This window comes from Pelodiscus sinensis, chromosome 4, assembly GCF_052426305.1.
Source record: "Pelodiscus sinensis isolate ZL-2025 chromosome 4, ASM5242630v1, whole genome shotgun sequence".
Classification (NCBI taxonomy): Eukaryota; Metazoa; Chordata; order Testudines; family Trionychidae; genus Pelodiscus; species Pelodiscus sinensis.
In genome coordinates this window covers 132,846-155,791 of record NC_143055.1, presented here as the reverse complement: position 1 = coordinate 155,791, position 22,946 = coordinate 132,846, and the positions used below count along the sequence as shown (strand labels likewise).

Sequence of the window (22,946 nt, the reverse complement as noted above, 5' to 3'; positions counted from 1 at the left end):
CCTCATCCTGCACTCCAACCCCCTTGGCCCCAGCTGCACTGTTCCCTGTAAGCTGGGCTCTTGTGCAGCCACTCAGGAGAGTCAGATGCTGCCCAGCTGATTAGCAGAGCACCCACAGCTTGGTGTTTTGTTTATTCTGGTGGTGCACATTCATACATGCCTTGGTGCACATACAAATTTATGCTGCACATGGATGGAAAAAAATCCGCCCATGGATGGAAAAGTTTAGCAGGAACACTGCCCAGTTGAGAGCTGCCTCCTGCGCCCTGCCCCCTCCCAACCAGAGCCCTCTCATCCTCCTGTATCTCAACCCCCTGAGCCCTCACCTGCACCCTGAACCCCTTATTTCTGCCCCCATCCTGGAGCCTAGGGGAAACCATGATCTTGCATCTCCCCCCATTGCCCTGTGGTGCTGTCTCAACCATGACTGATTCTCCGCCCCCCCCCCCCCCTTGTGGTTCAGTGGTCCTGGATAGAGAAGGTTTCCCACCCATGGTTTAAGGCCAGAAATGACCATTACGCTCATATAGTCTGACCTTTTATGCAACATGAGCCACCAAATGCCACTCAGGGACTCCTGCATCTGGCTGAGTAACTTCTTGTTGAGCTAGTGCATATCTTCTAGAAAGACACCCATTGCTAATGCCAAGAGTTCAAACGATGAAGAATGCATCATGTCCCTACGTGAGTTGTTTCTTAGAATCAGAGAACTGGAAGGAGCCTTGAGATGCTAACTTCAGGACCAAGCACCATCCCCCATGGTATCTAACATGCTAGCCACTAGCTGCATGTGGTTATTTGTCCGGTTGAGTGTGCTAGTTCACTATAGCAGTACCTACTGCTTCAGAGCTGCTTGGACACGATGGATCTAGACCAGTGTTTCTCAACCTTTTTTATAAAGTACCCCTTAAAAAAAATTGTAAGTACCCCCAGTACCTACAGTTTTCAGACACACAATTTTTTTCTACCATTACAACACATTTGTTTAACATTTGTTTAATTGTAGTCGGGCGGACGATGACGTTTTTGGATGTAAAAAGTAAAAAAATAATAAAGCGCTGTAAAACTTAAAACAAAAATTCAGTTTTCTACAAGTTTTAGTTGTGTTGATGTATCCCCCAGACTTCTCTCAAGTACCTGTAAAGGTACTCGTACCACTGGTTGAGAAACACTGATCTAGACCATCCCTGAGAGGTGTTTGTTCTGCCTGCTCTTAAATATCTCCAGTGATGGAGATTACACAACCTCTCTGGGCAAATTGTCAGTGTTTAACCACCCTAATGAGAAGTCTTTCCTAATGTTCAACCTAAACCTCCCTTGCTGCAATTTAAGACCAATGCTGCTTATACCATCATCAGGGGTTAAAAGAATAATTTTTTTCCCTCCTCCTTGCAGCAGCCTCTTAGATACTTCAAAACTATTATCGTGTCCTCTTTGTTGTCTCTTTTTATTCCTGAGAGAATTCTGCAATTGTTGCTTTTGGAGCCAGCGTAAAATTGCAGACCCCCCCCGGCCCGGTCTGTTTTTTCCAGACTAAATAAACCCAGTTCTTTCACTCTTCCCTCATAGCACATCTTTTCTAGACTTTTAATCATTTGTATTGCTCTTTTCTGGACTTTTTTCCAATTTCTCCACATCTTTCCTAAAATGTGATGCCCATACTCCCAGTTGAGGCCTAATCAGCACAGAGTGGAAGAATGACTTCTCATGGTATTTGTGTGTGTTCCCGAAAAAAAAAAAAAAAGTGTCACGCTGTTGACTCTTCTTTAGCTTATGGTCTACTGTGTCCCCTAACTCCCTTTCCATTGTTCTCCTTCCTAGATAGTCATTTCCATTTTGTATGCATGCAGCTGGTTTTTCTAAGTGGAGCACTTTGCATTTCTCCTGGGGGTGGGGAACCTAAGGCCTAGGGGCCAAGTGCAGCCCTCAGCTTGCCCAGATCTGGTCCCCGAAGCTCGGGGCACCTGTGCTCTCCCTCCTGCTCAGATCCCACACTCCAAGCCTGCTTCCTGGCAGCCCCCCTCACACACTAAACCCCAGAGCCAGGGTATCTGGGCCTGTATCTAGACTTGATCCCTGAGGAGAGTGGGTGCATAGCTGCAGGCCTGGGAACCTGGTACAGGACAAGAGTGGTTCAGTTTTGGTCCTGCACTAACAGTGGGGACTTTGGAGCCCTGATGGAGCCAAGTCTTGCAAAACTTTCCTGAGAGAGGGTGAGTTCCTTAGCAATGCAGCTGGGTGCCTTCTTTCCCCGGCTGCATTTGTGGCCTTGAGGCGGGCATCTTCTTTTGCATCGCTGGGCACACCTGTGGCATTGGGGCTCAGTGCATTCAAGATGTTTCCCTGAAGTGAAGGAAGAACATACTTGTCAGGGAATTCCGTTCTCCACTGCTCTGTTGCCCACAGTAACAACTCCACATGGAGGCTGAGGGGCTCCTTCAGGGTGGCTGTGATATCAGATCTGCCGGGGATGAGGCTTCACTTCTCTGCACTGGAGCTGAGAGCTGTTTAATCAACATGCTAGATAGGGTTGTAAGCGACTAGTCACCCTCCCGTTTCCCTCCTCCTCTCCCAGGCAGCGGCTTAGCTGGGGGACCTGGCATGAGCCAGGAATCAGCATTTAAAATGCAGAGGGGCGCTAACCCCTCTGCAGCGCCCCCACCCCATCAACGAATAGACCAGTTGATGGAAATTCCATTAACTCTCTCTCTCTCTCTCTCTTTCTCTGAGAGACTCTTTCTTTGCTCATATACAAACCTACCTGACTTCTGGCAGGCCACACCAAGTGCCAAGCAGCAGTCTGGGCTAGCCAGCTGTGGCAGGAAATTTTCCTATTCAGAGCACAGTGTCCACCACCGGATGGCTCTGTCGCATGTTGGGGATGACACTCCTGGGACAAGTGTTTACATGCTGCAGGATAAGGGTGCTATGAAGATCTCCTGACTTGCTTTGGCTGTCATGTCAGTGGGATAGATTCCACCAGGCATAAAGTCAGTTCCACTCCAGTGGTGAACAAGAGCTTGCGTTGGCTTGGGTTCAGGAGCTCTCAGCATGTTCCCTTTGATTACCCTTAGCGGGGAAGTCTTTCTCCAGAAGTTGATCAGGATGAAGCCAAGATTTTCCTGAAGGAGGGAAGGATGGCCTTATGGATAAATAACATAGTATCTTGGAGTCTGGGGTTCAGTTCCTGTTTTTGCCACATGCTTCCTGCGCGACCTTCGGTGAGGCACTTAAGTTTGGTGCCTTGTCCAGACTCAGTTCTAGAGGTGGGCAAACAAAGTGACTGTCCTGGGTGCCAGGTGGCTCTGTGCTGCTCAATTTTGCTCTAGTGATTTGGCCAGGATGTGTATTTGCTTGGCCACTGGGGTTGGGAGATGGTGGCGTGAAAACACTTTTCACCTGACCCCAGAAAATGGGTAGGTATCCTTCGGCCTTGGTCCTGATCTGTAGAGGGAAAATGGTACTTCCCTGTCTCTCCATTAGTGACCGTGAGCTACCCAAATAACACGATGCTGATTGGTATGAAAGGGTCAGAGAACTGCAATCAGTAGCCCAGTTTGGTTGGCTGACTGACACATTGGCTCTGATTCGGTTATCACTGCCTTGCTTTCTTGCCTGATGGCTCTGTGGTCTCAGGATTGCTCCACTCACCCAATCCAAAATTGCTCAAGACACTCCAGGTTAGCTAGGGCATTTGGCTGAGGGAGTTCTACTGAGGTCTGGCAGATTTTATGGGAAGCAGGAGACTTTGATCAGATGAGATGACTAATTAATTTGAGGAGATTCCCCTATCTCAGCAGCTAAAAATGGAGTGGATCTGAGAGGATTCTTTTCTTTAAACTTATGTAGGACACATGGAACAGTGAAAACTGTCAGATTTAACAATGCTAAGGCATCCAATGCGGTATCAACTCTGGCTCAATTTGTTAGCAATAAGTTGAGTGAATGTGACAAAAAATGTCAGAAGAATGATTTCTTCAGTTGCTTGTCTACCGATGCTAGAAGTCTGGGTAGACATTGGATATAGCTGACATTATGGAAATTTGGCGCGATGAGTCCAATGTTGAGAGTGTTAAAATAACTGGTTATAATCTGTTCTAAGATGGAAACTGGTGGGCTGTGGAAATCCGCATTAGACACCATTACTACTTCTGTTACTGATAGCTAAATGCAGAATCCTGAAAGCGTATGGATCAATATGCTAGCTTATGTAGCCTAGGAGGGGGTACTCATAAAGATCTGTTAGGCCACTGAATCAAGCAAGCTACTTCTTAAGCCCCTATCTGCAATGCAGAAAAGAAAAAATGTGTTATGAAGGACTCTGGAAGATTCATGCTAGAGGTCTCCTTCAACCTGTAGCAAAACATTAGAGTTTCTAAAAATTAGACACTATTTTTTAAACACAGTCTTGCACCCAACATGAGGTAACTTTTTCTGTTTTACCTTATAATGGATAAAGATGAATAAATCACCAAGTTGTTAAGGGGACCAGTGATTATGATCTGATTATATTTAATATGGAAACAGGACAGTCCTAACCAGTACTGTGTATACTTGGAGTTTTGAAAAGATGACTCCCCAAAACAGAGGAAATTGTGAGGAAAAATTTAGAAAAATGTGTGTGAAAATCAGGAGTTTTGGACTGTTTCAATAAGCCATTTTAAAAAGCCACAATTCCACAATCGAGAGACACTTTGGCTAAAAGCATGTCCTGGTTTAGTGGCAATTTGAAATAAGCAATCTATAATGAAAGGAGAAAAAGGGGAAATAGCAAACAAGATAAATTAGGCATTCTGTAGTGTGGAAAAACTAATCTAGGAAGCCAAAGATATCTGGGAAATCCATGGCTGGCAGGACTAAGGAAAATGGGGATTTTTAAAAAGTATATTAAGAATAAAATGTCCTAGCAAAATGGTACTGTTAGTTATGCTGCAGAAAAGGCAGAAGTGTCAATAAATATTTCGGTTCTGTAATTGGAATGAAGCAGGATCATGATCTTGTTTCACAGAAGACTAGAACTGGAAGGGCTCGAGAGGTCATAGAGTCCAGTCCCCTGCTCACATGGCAGAGCCAAGCCCCATGCAGACCACGCCAGGATGAAGTCCTTTCCGGTCCATTAGTAAGAGAGGATGTTAAACAATATCTGCTAGGAATAAATCTGTTAAATTACCCTCCCAGGGTAACTTGCACCCAACATCTGGTTGGTTTTTTTAAGTGATGGAGTAAATCTTGGAATGCCAGGAGAACTCCAGCAGATGGGATGAGTATTCAGCCTAAGCAAATGGGATGATTCTCGTAACTCCAGGCCACCTAGCTTGACATCATTCTGGACAAAAAGGTGGCAAAGCTGCTGTTGAGTGCTGAGCAGAGAATCGGAGGATGGCAGCTTTTTTAATGCCCGTCAGATGGGTTTATGGAAAATAGGGCTCCTCATAGATTAAAAGAGCTAGGTAAATTCGTGGAGGTTCGGTCCATCAATGGCTGTTAGCCAGCATGGGCAGGAATGGTGTCCATAGCCTCTGTTTCTCAGAGGCTGGAAATGGGTGACAGGACAAGACTCACTTGATGATTCCCTGTTCTGTTTCCTCCCTCTGGGGCATCTGGCACTGGCTGCTGTCAGCAGACCGGACACTGGGCTGGATGGACCTTTGGTCTGACCCAGTGTGGCTGTTCTTAATATGCCCACAAGAAAGGCAGCTGCTGCTTTGACACCATTTCCCATTCAGAAATCAAGCTGGTGTGATCCTCTATTGCTACGTGGAGGCAGGAGCATTCTGAGCGTGGGGAAGAAATGTTGACTGAACATAAGTTGGAAGGGCACGTTCCGGTGTTGTCCAACCAGTGCAGCTATAGTGAACTGGCCACACTCGATCAGCCACATAGCCACATGTGGCTAGCGGTTAGCATGTTGGACACCACCAGCATATGCTGATTGATCCTATATTAGTACAGCACCGGCTCCTGAAGAATCAGGGTAGGGCATGAAAGCCGCTGGCTGAAACAGATTTGAAAACATGGCCTTCCAGTCGAGGCAAGAAGGCTCTGAACTGAGCCACAAGGATGAAAGGTCACCAGAGGGAAGGTCTGAGAATGGCTGAGCCATCCAGAGATGCCGGGTGGTGTGTCTTTAAGGTTTTTTACCCATTCTGTTTACATTTCTTGCTATTCTAAACAATTTAGAAGTCAACTAATTAGCACTCTCACGTGTTCCTGTAGAGTTTAGGAAGCAGTGGCTCACTCCTTCCTTTGCAGTAGTGCTACAAAATAGTTTCCAGCTGGAACTAGGAGACTGCAGTGTTTGAGAAGGCAGGAGCTTCCTTGCTGAGGTGCCAAATGCAGGGGACTGTCAAAAGCATCTTTCCAGCCCTTGGGCAGAATAAAAAGAAAAGCAGACTGTAGAAGCAGAATTGGGGAACAAGGAAGAACTCACAACGTGACAAGTCCCCCACTCTGGGGCACAGAGGGCAAGAAGCTAGGCCAAAGGAAAGTGTGAAAGGAAATGAGGCTTATCCCAGATACAGTTCTTGGGCAAAACGCCCATCCCTGGGCACTGAGGGAGGTGTAAAGTGGCAGCAGATGCACCTGCTGGCATGTGGCTTGCATTTGTTTGGCTCTGTCATAGGTGTGATCCGATGTCATCTGCATGGGGTGCAAAGAATCTCCCTTTCGTTCCTATCGCATGCTTACCATGGGAGAGGACACAACATTTTTGTATGTCTTACTGATCTATCTTTCTCCATTTATAATGCATGATGTTATGTTAATGAGGATGTCTCATAATCTTTGGCAGAGGAGACAAACAGCTGGTCTGCTGTTCCCCTAGATAACGTCTCTGGCCATCTTCCTGGGGGTGGCATTGCTGGCTAACCTCCCACCAGCTGGACGATGCAGTGGTCACTCAAGAAGTGAACGTTTCTTCCAGAGATGAGCCCTGTGCAAGCTCGTTCCCCACCCATCCTTTGTTTCTTGATTGTCTGGGGTGAGGAATTCCCAATTAAATAGAAGTCACCGAGGGGCACTAGGCCATTCCTATGCTCGCACCCTTATAGATTCCCTGCTCTGTTCACTCCCTCTAGGCACCTGGCATTAGTTCCTGGTGGAAGACAGGACGCTGGGCTGGATGGCCATTGATCTGACCCAGTGCAGCTATTTTGTGGCCTGGGGAGGAGAGGGGCACTGGGTCAGACCAACTCATGGACACTGCTCATTAGAAGATTTCAGTGGCTTGTAGTAGAGTGAGGCCAGGGCTGTATCCTAGGAACCCCATGACCAGGTGACCTCGTTGCCCTAGGTCCTAAACAGCCAGACCATTTTATCAACTTGATCTAAATAATTTATCTGGAGGTTTCACAGTTTGGCTTTAGACAGAAATTCTGCTTCAACTCTGAGTTGCTACTGCTCCTCCATAGTTACAGTGTTCGTATTAAAACAAACCTGTGCACCCCTGGGGAAGCTAGAAATCAGGATACTCTAAAGCAGGGATGGGGAACCTTTTTTGAGTTGAGGGCTGCTGACCCACAGAAAATTCAGTTGGGGACTGCACACAAGTGAGAAGCAAAAAAACACCCCTCACTGTCGTGGCCCCTGACTGAGAAGGAGACGGACACTCCCCAAATTCCCCTCACTCACCAAAGTCTAGGGGGCCCCAGCCTACTAGATTGTGTGCCCCAGCCCTGCAAGAGGTAGGGTCGCCAGGTGTCCGGTATTGACCTGGACAGTGTGGTATTTTTGTCTCCTGTTCGGTAAAAAATTTCAGAAAATAACGGACACCTAAAATGTCCAGTATTTTCTGACCCCCCCTCCCCCCCCGACAGGAGGCAAAAATACCGGACATCTTGGCAACTGGGCCCAGCCCCTGGCACACTCGGCACCCGGGCCCAGCCCCCAGCCCTCCTGCTTTCCTGGTTCTGCAGGGAAGCTGTGTTCTGGCTCCATGAAGAAAACAAAATGGCCATCAGCAAAAAGCCTAAAGAACTGAAGCCTTCCCTGGGTCTTAGTGTTCTGCTGCTCCCCTCTTGCTATCCCTGGTCTGACTCTGCAGGCACTTAAAGCTGTTTTAATGCTGTTTTATGTATGTATGTATTTTATTTTCTTAACTCCATTTTTTTTTCTTAACTTTGGTCTCCCCCTTTTTTTCCCCTCCACAGAATATTTTCTCCAGTGTTGTTGTTTTTTGTGCGGGGAGGGGGTTCAGTATTGTTTGGAAAACCATCTGGAAATCCTAGCAAGAGAGCGGGGGAAGGAGAGCTGGAGCACCAGTGTGGGCTCCCCTCTTCGGGTCAGGGGGAAGCACTGAGCCTCGGGCGGGATCCAGGCCAGCTGTGGGCTGCATCCAGCCCCTGGGCCTAGAGTTGCCAGGTGTCTGGTTTTCGCCACCTTTGTCTGGCAAAAAAACCCCAAGCCCCACAGAAAATGCCAGACATGTAAAATGTATTTTCTGTTTTTCTCGGATGGAAGGCTGGTGGGGACATTCTTCCCCTGCTGCATCTGGTGGGGGTGGGGAGAGCGGGAAGCATGGGGATATTTAAAGGTGCAGCAAGCTGGTGGTTTTTTTTTTTTTTTGGCTGAACAAGTTTGGCCCCCCATTTTTTTTTGGCTTTTTTTTGCTCAACACATTTTTTCCCCATCATCTTCGGTATTTTTTTGGAAAATATCTGGCAACCTCACCTGGGCCTGAGGTTCCCCACCCCTGCTCTAGAACAATGTGGAGTTTTGTGTGGGAGAGTGTCTTTATAAAACCCTACAGGGCTACATTTACTTTCTCCCCATGTTTGCAACCCTGAGCCTAAGGCAGTGGAACCAGTCTTTCCAGCATGGCTAGGGGGCATATGTGGCTTTGATGTGTTAACTTTTTTGCTGAGCAGGGAATTTTCTTTGTGATAACCAAACTGTGCTATTGCCAAATGCAGTAAAAGTGCTGACGCCCTACCTATGGGACTTATGGTAAGCCTGGGAGGGTGTGGTAGATTTGCTGGGAGCTAGTTTAAATCTGCTGGCTGTTTTCGAGTGCGGGAGGAGCTTAGTGGAGCCCCAAGAAGAAGTTTGTCGTCCTGACCAGAGAATTCACTGGTGGCTCCTTGCAGGGATATAATATAAAAGGTGAAGCACCAGTCCATCTGTAACCATAACAGTGACGCGCCAGCTCCATTCTCGAGGAGCCAGCTGCCGCCCCACGCTGCGGGCTCTGTATCAGAGCCTATGGCACAGGGTGGCAGCCAGCTCCAAGGGAGGGGCCAGGCTCTGGTACGCATCAGCTCCAGGGGAGCCAGCTGCTGCCCCACACTGCAGGCTTTGCAGTATAAAGCTTATACTGCGTAGCCTGCAGCGCAGCCAGCTCCATGGGAGTGGGGCCAGGAGCCAGCTGCCAGCTGCGCTCCTGGGAGGCCGGTTGTGCTGCAGGCTTTGCAGTGTAAACTTCCTACTATGTAGCCCGCGGCGTGTACCTGCTGAAAATCTCAGCGGGTGTTACGCGGTTACCTAACTAACTGCTTTTTACATCCCTAGCCCCTTGTCAGATTAAAGGTATGTCTACACTACGCAGCTTTTAGCAATGAGGCTGTATCGACACAGCTGTGTTGCTAAAAGTGTGAGTGCTGTTGGTCAGCACTTTTGCAGACAAAATACTTCCTTCCCTTATGAGGGGAGTTCACTGGCGTCAGGGGGGTGTTCCTGCTCTCAAAGCACTTCACTTTCTGCAACTAAACTTTGTTGCTCGTCGAGTGTTTTTAAGCACCCTTGAATAACAAAAGTGCAGGTGTAGACTAGGGATGGGAAGTTGAGGATATTTTAGTAATCGAGTAGTTGATATAAATTTTATCTCATACTCAATAGGGGAAGGAGCCCGGCTCGTGCTGGGACCAAACCCCACTGCACCTCTTCAATTGAAAAGGCAGTAGGAGCCAGGCAGCCTGCCTCCGGCTCCTATTGCCTTTCCAATTGCAGAGCCGCGGAGGGTTTCATCCCAGCACAAGACGGGACTGAGAGGGGCTGCCTGCTCAGCTGGTAGCAGCCCCACAGGGTCCCAACTTCCCTCGGGAGTCCCTGTGGCCAGGGGCTGCTGCCCCCTTGCTGCTGCCTCTCATAGAGGTAGTGGGAGTGGAGGGGTGGAGATGCTGCTGGGGGGAACTGGCTTTTAAGCTGGCTCCCCCCAGCACTGGCTCCTGCTTCCCCCCTTGCCTCCTCTGATATAGAGGCAGCAAGGGGAGGGGAGAGAATGTGAATAGTCTACATTAAGCTTATTGGGTAGTTGACTAATCGACTACTCACTTACATCCCTAGTGTAGACATACCCTAAATTAGCACCTGGACTTGCAGCTTCTCTCCAAGGGTGCCATTTATGGGAGGCTGCCCCCCCCCAAGTTTGAACTCCTGGATTTCATATTTGAGGTCTGCTTAAAGCCCATGTCCTGACTCCAGAGAGAGCTCTGAAATGCACAGAGTTTGAGTGGCTTGCAGATTTCCTTTTGGGGCAGGAAGTTTGTTATAAAAAGAGGGAGGCAGTGTGATTAAGATAACGAAAGGCTGGGCATTCAAGCAATTGAAGGTTCATTAGAACATCATGAAAACATTGCTGGGTACTCCATTTAAAAGATAGGGGGAAGGTAGGAATGCGTGTTGTGCCGCTGGGATTTGCATTTGGATCACCATGTTAAACTTCAGAGGGATAGCCGAGTTAGTCTGTAACTGGAAAAACTTAAACTAACAAAACATGTAGATGATATCATGCGCTTTCGTGGAGCTTTCTTCAGATGACCAAGTGGGTTGTACCCATGAAAGCTGTGACGGCGCGTTGGGGGTCCCCCGTCTCCTGCACCCCGAAATGGCACAAACAGACTGCACCAGCCGGTGGAATAGAGGAAGTTTATTGCCTCTCCAGGACACAGCACAGATGTAATCTGGTCACAGAGCTGGGCTAGGATGCCTCAGGCCCCCTTGAGATGGGGGGAGACTGGGCCCCTAAACTCCAGCCCCTTTCCCTAGGCTGTCTCCTCCATGCTCCCAGACAGCAACTAATCCTCCTCTTCCACCCTGCCCCCAGCCAGGGCCGCATTCCACCTTCCTTTGTTCCTCTCCATGGGGGGTGACTGGTCAGACAGGTTGAGACCTTCTTTGCATAATGACTCATGGCCTGTCCTTCTGGGCCGCGGTACCAACTGCAGCCAGTGGGGGTTACCCCAGAGCCAGCAGCATAGAAACCAGCCAGGTACCCCCACTACGTCACAAAAGCTCATGACACCATCTACATGTTTTGTGTTAAACTTATAAATGTTCGTGAAAAACGGATCAACAGGGACTAATCCAAAGCTGGCTGCAAAGAGTTACAAAGAGATCTCACAAAACTGGGTGACTTGGCAACACTAGGGCAGATGGAATTCAGTGTTGAGAAGTGCAAAGTAATGCACATGGAAAAATATAATCTGAACTAGACATATAAAAATGATGGGGGTCTCGAATAGCTATTACCACTCAAGAAAGAAATCTTGGATTCATTGTGGATATTCCCTGAAAAACATCTGCTCAATGTGCAGTGGCAGTCTAAAAACTAAAAAAACCTAACAGAATATTGGGAATCATTAGGAAAGGAATAGATGAAACAAAATGCCATATTGCTTCTATATAAAGTCATTGTATGCCCACATCTTGAATACTGTATACAGATTGGGCCAACCCATCTGAAAAAAGATGTATTGTAATTGGAAAAGGTACAGAAAGGGCAACAGAAATGATTAGGGGTGAGGAACAGCTTCCAGAGAAGGAGAGAACACCAGACTGAGGCTTTTTCAGCTTGGAAAAGAAATGACTAAAGGCTGGGGGGACGTGTTAGAGCTCTAGAAAATCATGAATGGCGTGGAAAAGTAGAATAAGGGAATGTTACTTATTCCTTCACTAACGTAACACAAGAAGCTGACCCAATTCAATGTGTAGGCAGCAGACTTCAAACAAACCAAATTATTTCGTCCGTCATCTTTTATTTCTTTACAGTCGTCTTGTGAAACTCTTTGCCGGGGGTGGTGGAAAGACCCACAACATAACGAGGTTCCAATAAGAACAAAATCAGTTCAAGGACAGCAGGTCCATCAGTGGCTACTAGCCAGAATGGGCAGGGATGGTGTCTGGCTTCTGTTTGTCAGAAGCTGGGAATGGGCGACAGGGGAGGGATCATGATGGCTGCCGCTTCCGTTTCTTCCTTCTGAAGCGCCTGGCAATGGCCGCCGTTGGCAGACAGGACCCTGGGCTAGAAGGACCATTGGTCTGACCCAGTCTGGCCATTCTGATGTTCAAATAGAGCTGAAGTGTATCTGCCCCCTGCTGTAACCCACTCCCCCCCACTCCCCGTCCAGAACACAAGAGTCCTGAGGGGGTCGGTGTCTCCACAGAGTTAGTAACACAGTGAGAATATACACTGACATGTGCAGGCTGCTCGGTTCCCTTCAGCGACTTGCCGCACGATGTCAGGACATGTTAGTGTTAGAGCTGTGTGGGTCCCATATTGATTTCATTTTCTTTCTTTTGTATGGGAATTAGATACAGTGCTCCTGTCAGCTACCTGCCATGCTGTCTGCCAAGAAAGTAGTTTTCCAGTGCCTTGGTAGCCCCTGGATAGAGAGGTGTGTGGGGGAGGGCAGATGGAGTTGGTTCCTCCCTCCCCATTTAGTGGTTGGCTTGTCCTGAGCATGCTCAGTAACATAGCTGAAGCCTCTGTCCTCAGTCTTACCCCCCTTCATGCTTTCACTCCTCCCTCAACCCTTCCCCCCCCCCAAAAAAAATCTGAAATGATGCCCCCGCTTCTCTCTCCAGGTCTCAAGGCTGGAGCTACAGTCTGTGTTCATTGGCCTCCCTGACCTCTCGTGACTGGTCAGAGAGGCATCCTTGCCAATAGTATCTGTCTCATGAAGGTGCCAGGTCACTGAATCCCAGTGAAACCTCCTGTCACCAATCTACTGGTGCTGCACGCCAGCTTTGAACAGCCCCTGGGAGGAGCCCCTTCAGTGTGCCAGACTTCTGAGGAGCCCCACTCTTCAGGGCAAACTCCACTGCCTCACCTCCTCTTAGACTGAGCCCCCTGCTTCACCTCGTGAGCTCTGCCTGGCGAGTCCAGCTGAGCTAGGTTCTGACCCACTAGAGCTTCTAGCCAATATTTGCTTTTCAAACGGAGTAGGGTTGATTAGTCAAGTGGGCACAGCCCTTAGGCTAGCACCGAGACCTAGAGGTTAGAGCTCATGCCACAGGTCACTAGCCAGGGGCAGGGGCGCCAAGAGCCTCCGCAGGCTTCTGGGCATGGTGTAGGCCAGGAGCTGACTCCTGTTCCTTGAAGGGGCAGGCTCACCAGTTCTGAGGACCCCACTTACTGCTGCCTGGCATGTGCAGTGTGATGCTCCAGAGGCAGTTCAAAGGGCTCTGGGCTCCCAGCAGCCACCACTGCTGCCCTGGGTTCGTTGGAATCACAAGGCCCCAGGGCAACTGTGCCGTGTCGCCCTTGTCAGTTGTGGGGAGCTCCCTTTTGTTTTTGTGTCTCTGGCTTCCTTCCTTGGTCAGCTCCTAGGCCAGAGAACCCAGGCTTCTTTGAACCTGTACACCTAAGCTCAGGTCTGCGGCATGTGGCCCATGTGACTGCTGTTGGCAGATCTCTCGCCATCGGAGAGATGAGGCACTAGGAGGGGAGAGGATTTGAGGACTTGAGTGACTGCCTGGAGTTATTGTCCAGTTACTGGACAGGTTGAGGTTCTGTGGCCTGCAATGTGCAGGAGTCACACTGGATGGTCCCTTTGGGCCTTAAGGCCTAGGAATCATTGGACTGGCTATTTTGGGGGAGTGCATTCCAAAGCTGAGAGCCCCTCACAGACCGTTCCTGTCCAGCCACTGTTTCTCCTCCACTGGGATCCAAACTGGTTCCTGTTCTGGTCTTAGGGCAGCAGCTGGAGAGACGACGCTGTGACTGAATTGTTAATGGGTTACTTAGCAGGTATCTGAGCACTGAATGACAGTAATTACATCTGGGGGCATTTCCATTCCTGTCTAGAATCATAGAATCTGCAAAAGACCTCAGGAGGCATCGAGTCCAGCCCCCTGCCTGAAGCAGGAGCAACCCCAATTAAACCATCCCAGCCAGGGCTTTGTCAAGCTGAGATTAAACACCTCTAGGAATGGAGATTCCACCACCTCCCTGGGTAACCCATTCCAGTGCTTCCTCACCCTCCTAGTGAAATAGTTTTTCCTAATATCCAAACTAGACCTCCCTCACAGTAACTTAAGACCACTGCTCCTCGTTATCCCATCTGTCACCACAGAGAAGAGCCTTGCTCCATCTTCTCTGGAACCCCCTTCATGGAGTTGAAGGCTATCAAATCCCCCCTTACTCTTCTGCAGACTACTCTTACTCTTCAGCATCTCCTTGTAGGTCATGTGCTCCAGCCCCCTAACCATTTTGGATGCCCTCTGCTGGACCCTGTCCAATGTGTCCACATCCTTTCTGTAGTGGGGGACCAAAACTGGATGCAATACTCCAGGTGACCTCACCAGAGCCAAATAAAGGGGAATAATCACTTCTCTAGATCTGCTGGCAATGCTCCTCCTAATGGACCCTAATATGCCATTAGCCTTCTTGGCTACAAGGGCCCACTGTTGACTCATATTCAGCTTCTCATTCACTGTAATCCCTAGGTCCTTTTCTGCTGAACTGCTACTTAGCCAGTCGGTCCCCAGCCTGTAGCATAAGAATGGCCATACTGGGTCAGACCAAAGGTCCATCTAGCCCAGTATCCTGTCTGCTGACAGTGGCCAATGCCAGGTGCCGCAGAGGGAGTGAACTGAACAGCTAATGATCAAGCGATCTCTCTCCTGCCATCCATGTCCACCCTCTGACAAACAGAGGTTAGGGACACCCCTCATTACCCATCCTGGCTAATAGCCACTAATGGACTTAACCTCCATGAATATATCTAGTTCTCTTTTAAACCCTGTTATAGTCCTAACTATCACAACTGCCTCAGGCAAGGAGTTCCACAGGTTGACTGTGTACTTTGTGAAGAAGAACTTCCTTTTATTTGTTTTAAACCTGCTGCCCATTAATGTGCATTACTTTACATTTAGCCACATTAAATTTCATTTGCCTTTTTGTTGCCTAATCACTTAGCTTGGTGAGATCTTTTTGAAGCTCTTCACAGTCTGCTTTGGTCTTAACTGCCTTGAGCAGTTTAGTATCATCTGCAAACTTGGCCACCTCACTGTTTACCCCTTTCATTTATGAGTAAGTTGAATAGGATTGATCCTAGGACTGACCCTGGGGGAACACCACTAGTTATCCCCTCCATTCTGAATATTTACCATTTATTCCTACCCTTTTTGTTTCCTGTCTTTTTAACCAGTTCCCAATCCATGAAAGGATCTTCCCTATTATCCCATGACAACTTAATTTATGCAAGAGCTTTTGGTGAGGGACCTTGTTAAAGGCTTTCTGGAAATCTAAGTACACTGTGTCTACTGGATCCCCCTTGTCCACATGTTTGTTGACCCCTTCAAAGAACTGTAATAGATTAGCAAGACATGATTTCCCTTTACAGAAACCATGTTGACTTTTGCCCAACAATTTATGTTCTTCCATGTGTCTGACAATTTTATTCTTTTCTGTTTCAACTAATTTGCCCGGTACTGACGTTAGACTTACCGGTCTGTAATTGCTGGGATCGCCTCTAGAGCCCTTTTTAAATACTGGCGTTACATTAGCTGTCTTCCAGTCATTGGGTACAGAAGCTGATTTAAAGAATAGGTTACAAACCGTAGTTAATAGTGCCACAGTTTCCCATTTGAGTTGTTTCAGAACTCTAGGGTGATGCCATCTGGTCCCGGTGACTTGTTACTGTTCAGTTATCAGTAATTCCAAAATCTCCTCTAAGGACACTTCAACATGTGACAATCCCTCAGATTTGTCACCTATAAAGGACAGGTCAGGTTTGAGAGCCTCCCTAACGTTCATGGAGGTTAGGTCCATAAAAGGCTATTGGCCAGGGGATAAAATGGTGTCCCTGGCCTCTATTTGTCAGAGGCTGGAGAGGGATGGCAGGAGACAAATCGCTTGATTATTGTCTTCGGTCCACCCCCTCCAGGGCATCTGGTGCTGGCCAATGTCGGCAGACAGGCTACTGGGCTAGATGGACCTTTGGTCTGACCCAGTACGGCCGTTCTTATGTTCTTATCCTCAGCCATGAAGACTGAAGCAAAGAATTCATTTAGTTTCTCTGCAATGACTTTATCGTCTTTAAGTGCTCCTTTGTGTTGCGATCGTCTAGGGGCCCCACTGGTTGTTTAGAAGGCTTCTTGCTTCTGATGTACTTAAAAATCATTTTATTATCTTTTGAGTTCTTGGCTAGCTGTTCAAAGTCCTTTCTGGCTTTTCTTATTACATTTTTACACTTAATTTGGCAGTGTTTATGCTCCTTTCTATTTTCCTCATTGGGTTTTGACTTCCACTTTTTAAAATGCCTTTTTATCTCTCTCTGCTTCTTTTACATGGTTGCTAAGCCACGGTGGCTCTTTTTTAGTTCTTTTACTGTGGTTTTTAATTTGGGGTATACATTTAAGTTGGGCCTCTATATTGTGCTTAAAAGAAGCACCTGGGATCTTTTTCAGGGGGATAAGGCAACACGCCACATTTATTGAACATACATAGATCAATCAATACTTATCATATGCATATGACACATTACACTCATGTGTACACACACACACACACACACACACACACACACACACACACACACACACACACACACACACACACACACACACACACAAGCACACTCCGTCTTGTTGTTACCAAAAGTTGCTCCCCCTAACTGCACTGGCCGGGTGAGTTAGATGGGGGAGGGATGGAGCCGGGCTTCTGCCGATCCGGATCGATGCTCCCATGTTGACAAGATGAAAACCCGGGGTCCCTCTGCAAGATGCTTCCTATTTATCCCTCTCATGCAGCCGATTAGTCATCACCTGGCCTTTCTTAATGCTGCTTCAAAGAGAGTTCTTCCAAGGGCAGGCACTTGCTGCTTGACTCCCAAGGCCTCTGTATGTCCAGTCTTCTTAATGAACTCACTTTGCAGGTATTGTCTTAGATCTGGCTCCCAGACCTTCTCCACCCTTGCAACGGCCGCTGGAGGTGCTCACCTTTCATTCTCCATTCATACCTAATCCTTTTCACAGGACAATCCAGGAAAGGGGAGGGCTCAAAAGACATTTTTTCTTACAAGATCTATATATCTTAATACAAAGTTATAGGAGAAATGTTACAGAGATTCTATAAGAACACTTAACAAAGATATATCTAAAAAGGACAAGATCTTTAATATAAAATATAATATTACAGGGATTTATCCACATCTATTATGGGCTGTGTCTACACTGGCACCCTTTTCCGTAAAAGGGATGCTAATGAGACACTTCGGAATTGCAAATTCCGCGGGGGATTTAAATATCCCCCACGGCATTTGCATGAACGTGGCTGCCGCTTTTTTCCGTCTCGGGGTTTTGCCGGAGAAAAGCGCCAGTCTAGACGGGATCTTGCGGAAAATAAGCCCTTTTCCGGAAGATCCCGTACTAGTAGGAATAAGGGATCTTCCAAAGTGTCTCATTAGCATCCCTTTTACGGAAAAGGGTGCCAGTGTAGACACAGCCATGGTGTCTTTGAAAAGTCCCTGCAAGCTGCATGGACATTTTACTTCAGTCACTGTACCTTTTAATTTCTGTTTAACTAACATCTTCATTTTAACATAGTTCCCCTTTCTAAAAGTAAATACCACAGTGTTGGGCTTCTGAGGTGTTCTTCCCAGCACAGAAATGTTAAATGTTGTTATATTATGGTCACTAATTGCAAGCGGTCCTGTTATCGTTACCTCATGCACCAGATCCTGCGCTCCACTCAGGACTAAATCGAGAATTGCCTCTCCCCTTGTGGGTTTTTGTGTCAGCTGCTCCAAGAAGCAGTCACTTAAGGTATCGAGAGATTTTTGTGTCTGCATGTCCTGGGGTGACATGTACCCAGTCAATATGCGGATAGTTGAAATCTGCTACTATTATTGAGTTTTTTATTTTGATAGCCTCTGTAATCTCCCTTAGCATTTCATAGTCGCGCTCACTGTCCTGCTCAGGTGGTCAATAATAGATCTCTACTGTTATATTCTTATTAGAGCATGGAATTACTATCCATGGAGATTCCGTGGAACTTGTTGATTCATTTAAAATTTTTGCTTCATTTGTTTCTTATGAATGTTCTTAGATAGATTCGTGGAGGTTAGGTCCATCAATGGCTGAGAGTTGGGATGGGTAGGAATAGTGTCCCTGGCCTCTGTTTGTCTGGAAATGGATGACAGGAGAGGGATCGCATGAGGATTATCTGTCATGTTCCTTCCCTCTGGGACATCTGGCATTGGCCACTGTTGGCAGACAGAACACTGAGCTAGATGGACCTTTGGTCTGACCCAGTGTGGCTGTTCTTATGTTAGGCTGAGCTCCAGCTGTTCCTTAACATTTCCCACAATTACCTCCTTTCAGCTTCTTGGTGGGGGGGCATTGGGCACCATAGGGCAGGCTCCTGAAGGCCCAGAGCCTCAACACTGTGTCTAGTCCAGTGTTGGGTCAGTGCCCTGAGGCATGGTGTTCAATGCCAGCACTCGCGGGAGCCCTGCTTGCATCAGCACGCACTGTTGGTCCCACTGGGGCTGCCCCCACTAAGGGGCGCAGGAGGCTTGGAGTGAAACACCATTGGAGATGAGGGTAGTGGTGGGGCATGTCATTGATACATGCACGGGAGCTTTCAGGCTGAAGGGCCAGGGGAGTGCAGCTAAACTTGTGCACCCCCTTTCCATCCGGATCAGAAACATCCGGTAACTGTTGGATCTTGAAGCTGAACACATGCTTGGTTACCCTGTAAGCTGGCCCACTCCGGTCAGTGCGTGTGGGGCTGGGTTGTCAGGCATTGCTAGCCACTTGCCCAGGATAGACAATGTGCTTGCTCTCTGATTGCAGATGTGCAGCAGATGGTTCTTCGCTTCTCCCAGGAGGCCATTTCCAACTACAGCATCTTCCTGGTGTCCCCACAAACCAGGACTCTGTATGTGGGAGCCAAGAATGCCATCTTCGCCCTGCCGTTGGAGTCAGTCAACCAGTCTGCCAAGATGGTGAGCACAAGACCCAAACTCTGTGGGGCCGTCTGGAGGAGGGTGGGTGCATATGGGATGTGATCACGGGCCTGGCGGGGTGTATGTGTGGGCTGGTCTGATTCAGGAGATGCCACCAGGGAGTTGTAGGAATTAGGGACATGAACAACCAGTTACTATCCAGTAAGCAAATGTAAACAGGGGAATGGTTCCGCTATTGTGGGGAACTTTCCTGGCTTCTATACCACCCCGGTGAAATGGACCAGCGAAAGGATCTGAGTCCCCGCTCCCACTTCCTTTACCCCACGGCTTCCTGATCCTGAGGGCTCCCCCTCCACTCTCTTGAGTAGCAGAGCCCTCGAAACCCCAGGTTTCCTGGGGCTTAATCCCCAACCCTGTAGTCACTAGGGGCAGGAGTTAGGGTGTCCCCACTCCGAGGTGCTCTCTTTACACTGCAGGTCTTCTTGGCCCAGTGATCACTTCATAAGGTTCAAAGCAAATACAATTTATTAAACATCAACTGATTAAAGAGAAAAGAATAAGAAAAAATGAGAATGGTTAAATGAGAACACACAGCCCTGCTCTGTAGCACGGGGACATCAAAACAGCAGCCTGCAGAGTGTAAGGACAGTCCACAGTCTCTTCCTTATAGGCCCCTTAAAGGCCCTGGATGTGCTGTAGGCTGGACAGGCTTGCTCTGGCAGTGACCACACAGCCTCAAGCTCTAAGTGGCCAGACCCCTCTCCCCACACTTTGCAAGTCCCAGCTGCTCACCACATCCAGCTGCAGGGTGTGCTGCTTGGCCAGTCTCCAGCTCCTTGCATTGCTTCTCTGTTCCTTTTGGCTCTCTGAGCACTGCCAGTCTGCTGCTCAACACAGGGTCTGCGCTCCTTGAGCTGTGTGTGTCTGGCTCTGCTGCTGCAAAAACTGTCTCTCCACACAGCTTGCACTCCTTGGGCTGTGTGTGTCTGGCTCTGTCGCTGCAGGACTGCCCCTCAGCACAGCTTGTACTCCTTGGGCTGTGTGTGTCTGGCTCTGTCGCTGCAGGACTGCCTCTCAGCACAGCTTGCACTCCTTGGGCTGTGTGTGTCTGGCTCTGTCGCTGCAGGACTGCCCCTCAGCACAGCTTGCACTCCTTGGGCTGTGTGTGTCTGGCTCTGTCGCTGCAGGACTGCCCCTCACCACAGCTTGTACTCCTTGGGCTGTGTGTGTCTGGCTCTGTCACTGCAGGACTGCCCCTCAGCACAGCTTGCACTCCTTGGGCTGTGTGTGTCTGGCTCTGTCGCTGCAGGACTGCCCCTCACCACAGCTTGTACTCCTTGGGCTGTGTGTGTCTGGCTCTGTTGCTGCAGGACTTCTTCTGCACACAGCTTGCACTCCTCTTAGCTGTCTCTCAGCTCTCTCCTTGCTCAGAGAGACCCTGAACAGTCCCAGCTCACAGGGAGCTCCTGTCCTCTTGCTTTTCTCACTGGCCTGTCCAACTTGTCAATCATGCTGAGCTGGAGTGTTGGCCTCTTTCCATTGTCTCTGGGGTTTGTCAGTCTCATGGACCCTTCCCCTTTTGATACTGGGAGCTGGCCAACCAAAAACTCCCACAGAGTTTTAGTAAGGGGCTACCAGTCCCCTTAGACAAATGCTTGTCAGATAGTCAACACACTAGTCGCTTCATAGAATCATAGAATAATAGGACTGGAAGTCCAGCCCCCCGCCCTCAAGGCAGGACCAAGCTCCGTCTACACCATCCCTGACAGATGTCTATCTAACCTGTTCTTAAATATCTCCAGAGAGGGAGATTCCACCACCTCCCTTGGCAATTTATTCCAAGATTTGACCACCCTGACAGTTAGGAATTTTTTCCTAATGTCCAATCTAAACCTCCCCTGCTGCACTTTAAGCCCATTACTCCTTGTCCTGTCCTCAGAAACCAAGAGGAACAAATTTTCTCCTTCCTCCTTGTGACACCCTTTTAGATATTTGAAAACCGCTATCATGTCCCCCCTTAATCTTCTTTTTTCCAAACTAAACAAGCCCAGTTCATGAAGCCTGGCTTCATAGGTCATGTTCTCTAGACCTTTAATCATTCTTGTCGCTCTTCTCTGTACCCTTTCCAATTTCTCCACATCTTTCTTGAAATGTGGCGCCCAGAACTGGACACAGTACTCCAGCTGAGGCCTAACTAGTGCAGAGTAGAGCGGCAGAATGACTTCACGAGTTTTGCTTACAACACACCTGTTGATACAACCTAGAATCATATTTGCTTTTTTTGCAACAGCATCACACTGTTGACTCATATTCAGAGGCAGCAAGGAGGGGAAGCGGTGGGGGTCCTTCAAAATGGCAGCACCATGTGGAGACTGGGGTCCCCAGCTGATCCTGGGCTCCATGCAGCACTGCCACTTCCGTGCTCCCCGCAGCACTTTTGCCTTTGAAGTATGAAGCACGCTTATCAACTAATCGAATAGTCAATGCAAATTGCCAAATAATCAAACTTTCAAATCCCCAATAGGGATGGTGGAACAGGAATGGGGCATGTGGGCATGCACTGAGCACATCATGAAATTTCTGAGTTCATGGCACTTTCCATGGTGCATTGCTGTGAGGGTAGGTACGGTTGGGTGCGGGTGCACGGAGATGATATGCCCAGAGTAGCGGGTGCAGCAGGGCTGTAGGATTTGGGAAGGGGGAGGGGGGGCTTGACTTTGGGAGATGAGCCGTGGGGCTGTGGGGACTGGTGCCCCCTTCCCCCAACTAAGAACTAAAGCAAATGAAATATGCAGTGTGAAAGTGCCCAAAACCAAACAACCCAAAAAAGTAACTCTGGGCCCAGCTGCACAAATAGTTCATACAGGACAGCGCCACTGCAGTGCAGGAGGCCCAACAAACTGCTTCCTCCTCCATAGTTCATGAGACAAAATCATAGTCAACAGTGGGGACATAAAATCCTGCTTAATTAAATTCCCAAATCTGAGCTGTCCTTTGTAGGTGACAAATCTGAGGAATTTTCCCAGATTGAGGTGTCATTAGAGGAGGTTTTGGAACAAATTGATAAACTTAACAGTAACAAGTCACCCGGACCAGATGGCATTCACCCAAGAGTTCTGAAAGAACTCAGATGGGAAATTGTGGTTTGTAACCTATCCTTTAAATCGGCTTCTGTTCCCAATGACTGGAAGATAGCTAACGTGATGCCAATATTTAAACAGGACTCTAGAGGTGATCCCAGCAATTACAGACCAGTACTGTAATTTAGCGAATATACCCTATATAAACACCGCACCCAAGTATACCCCACGGTTTTTCCCTTTTGAGTTTAGAAATCTTTGTATACCCCGTGCAGGAGAGACTCAGTGAATAAAGCCCTTTTAATCACCTGTCAGTGAGCTGAAGTTGATGATGGTAATGAGAAGCTCCTATAATTAGCTGTTAATGAGCCACAGCTGATAAGGCCAAACAGTAAGAAAACCTTTATCCTTTTTAAGCTTTTCAAACTTTTTAAAGCTTTTAGAAATGCCTAAGCGCAAGTCATACGCTGGCGATTTTAAATTGAGTGTAGTGGCTTTTGTAAAGGACAATGGCACCAGCTTGGACCAGAGTGAAACCGGCAACTATTCGCAACGGGTTCTGCAAGTGTGAAATTCTACCCAACAATGACTCTTCAAGCTCTGACTCAGAGTACGATAGTGATTCTGATTCAGAAACACAAACCTCAAATGTCACCGAAGCTGATCTCGCCCTGGCTATGGATGTTTTTCAAGATACTGACTATGATGAGAGTTTTGATGGCTTTGACAACTCAGATGC

The 22,946-nt window shown here is 48.1% G+C and overlaps 1 protein-coding gene across 3 annotated transcripts in view; it reads left to right on the top strand.

Moving 5' to 3' along the window:
* Positions 1-22,946, top strand: part of SEMA4F (ssemaphorin 4F) — a 131,188-nt gene that overhangs the window by 16,351 nt on the left and 91,891 nt on the right. For all 3 annotated transcript variants that reach the window (XM_089777663.1, XM_075916064.2, XM_075916066.2), the window contains exon 2: positions 19,015-19,166. In XM_089777663.1, the coding sequence (XP_089633789.1) occupies positions 19,015-19,166 (152 nt within the window). The remainder of the gene's footprint in view (positions 1-19,014; positions 19,167-22,946) is intronic.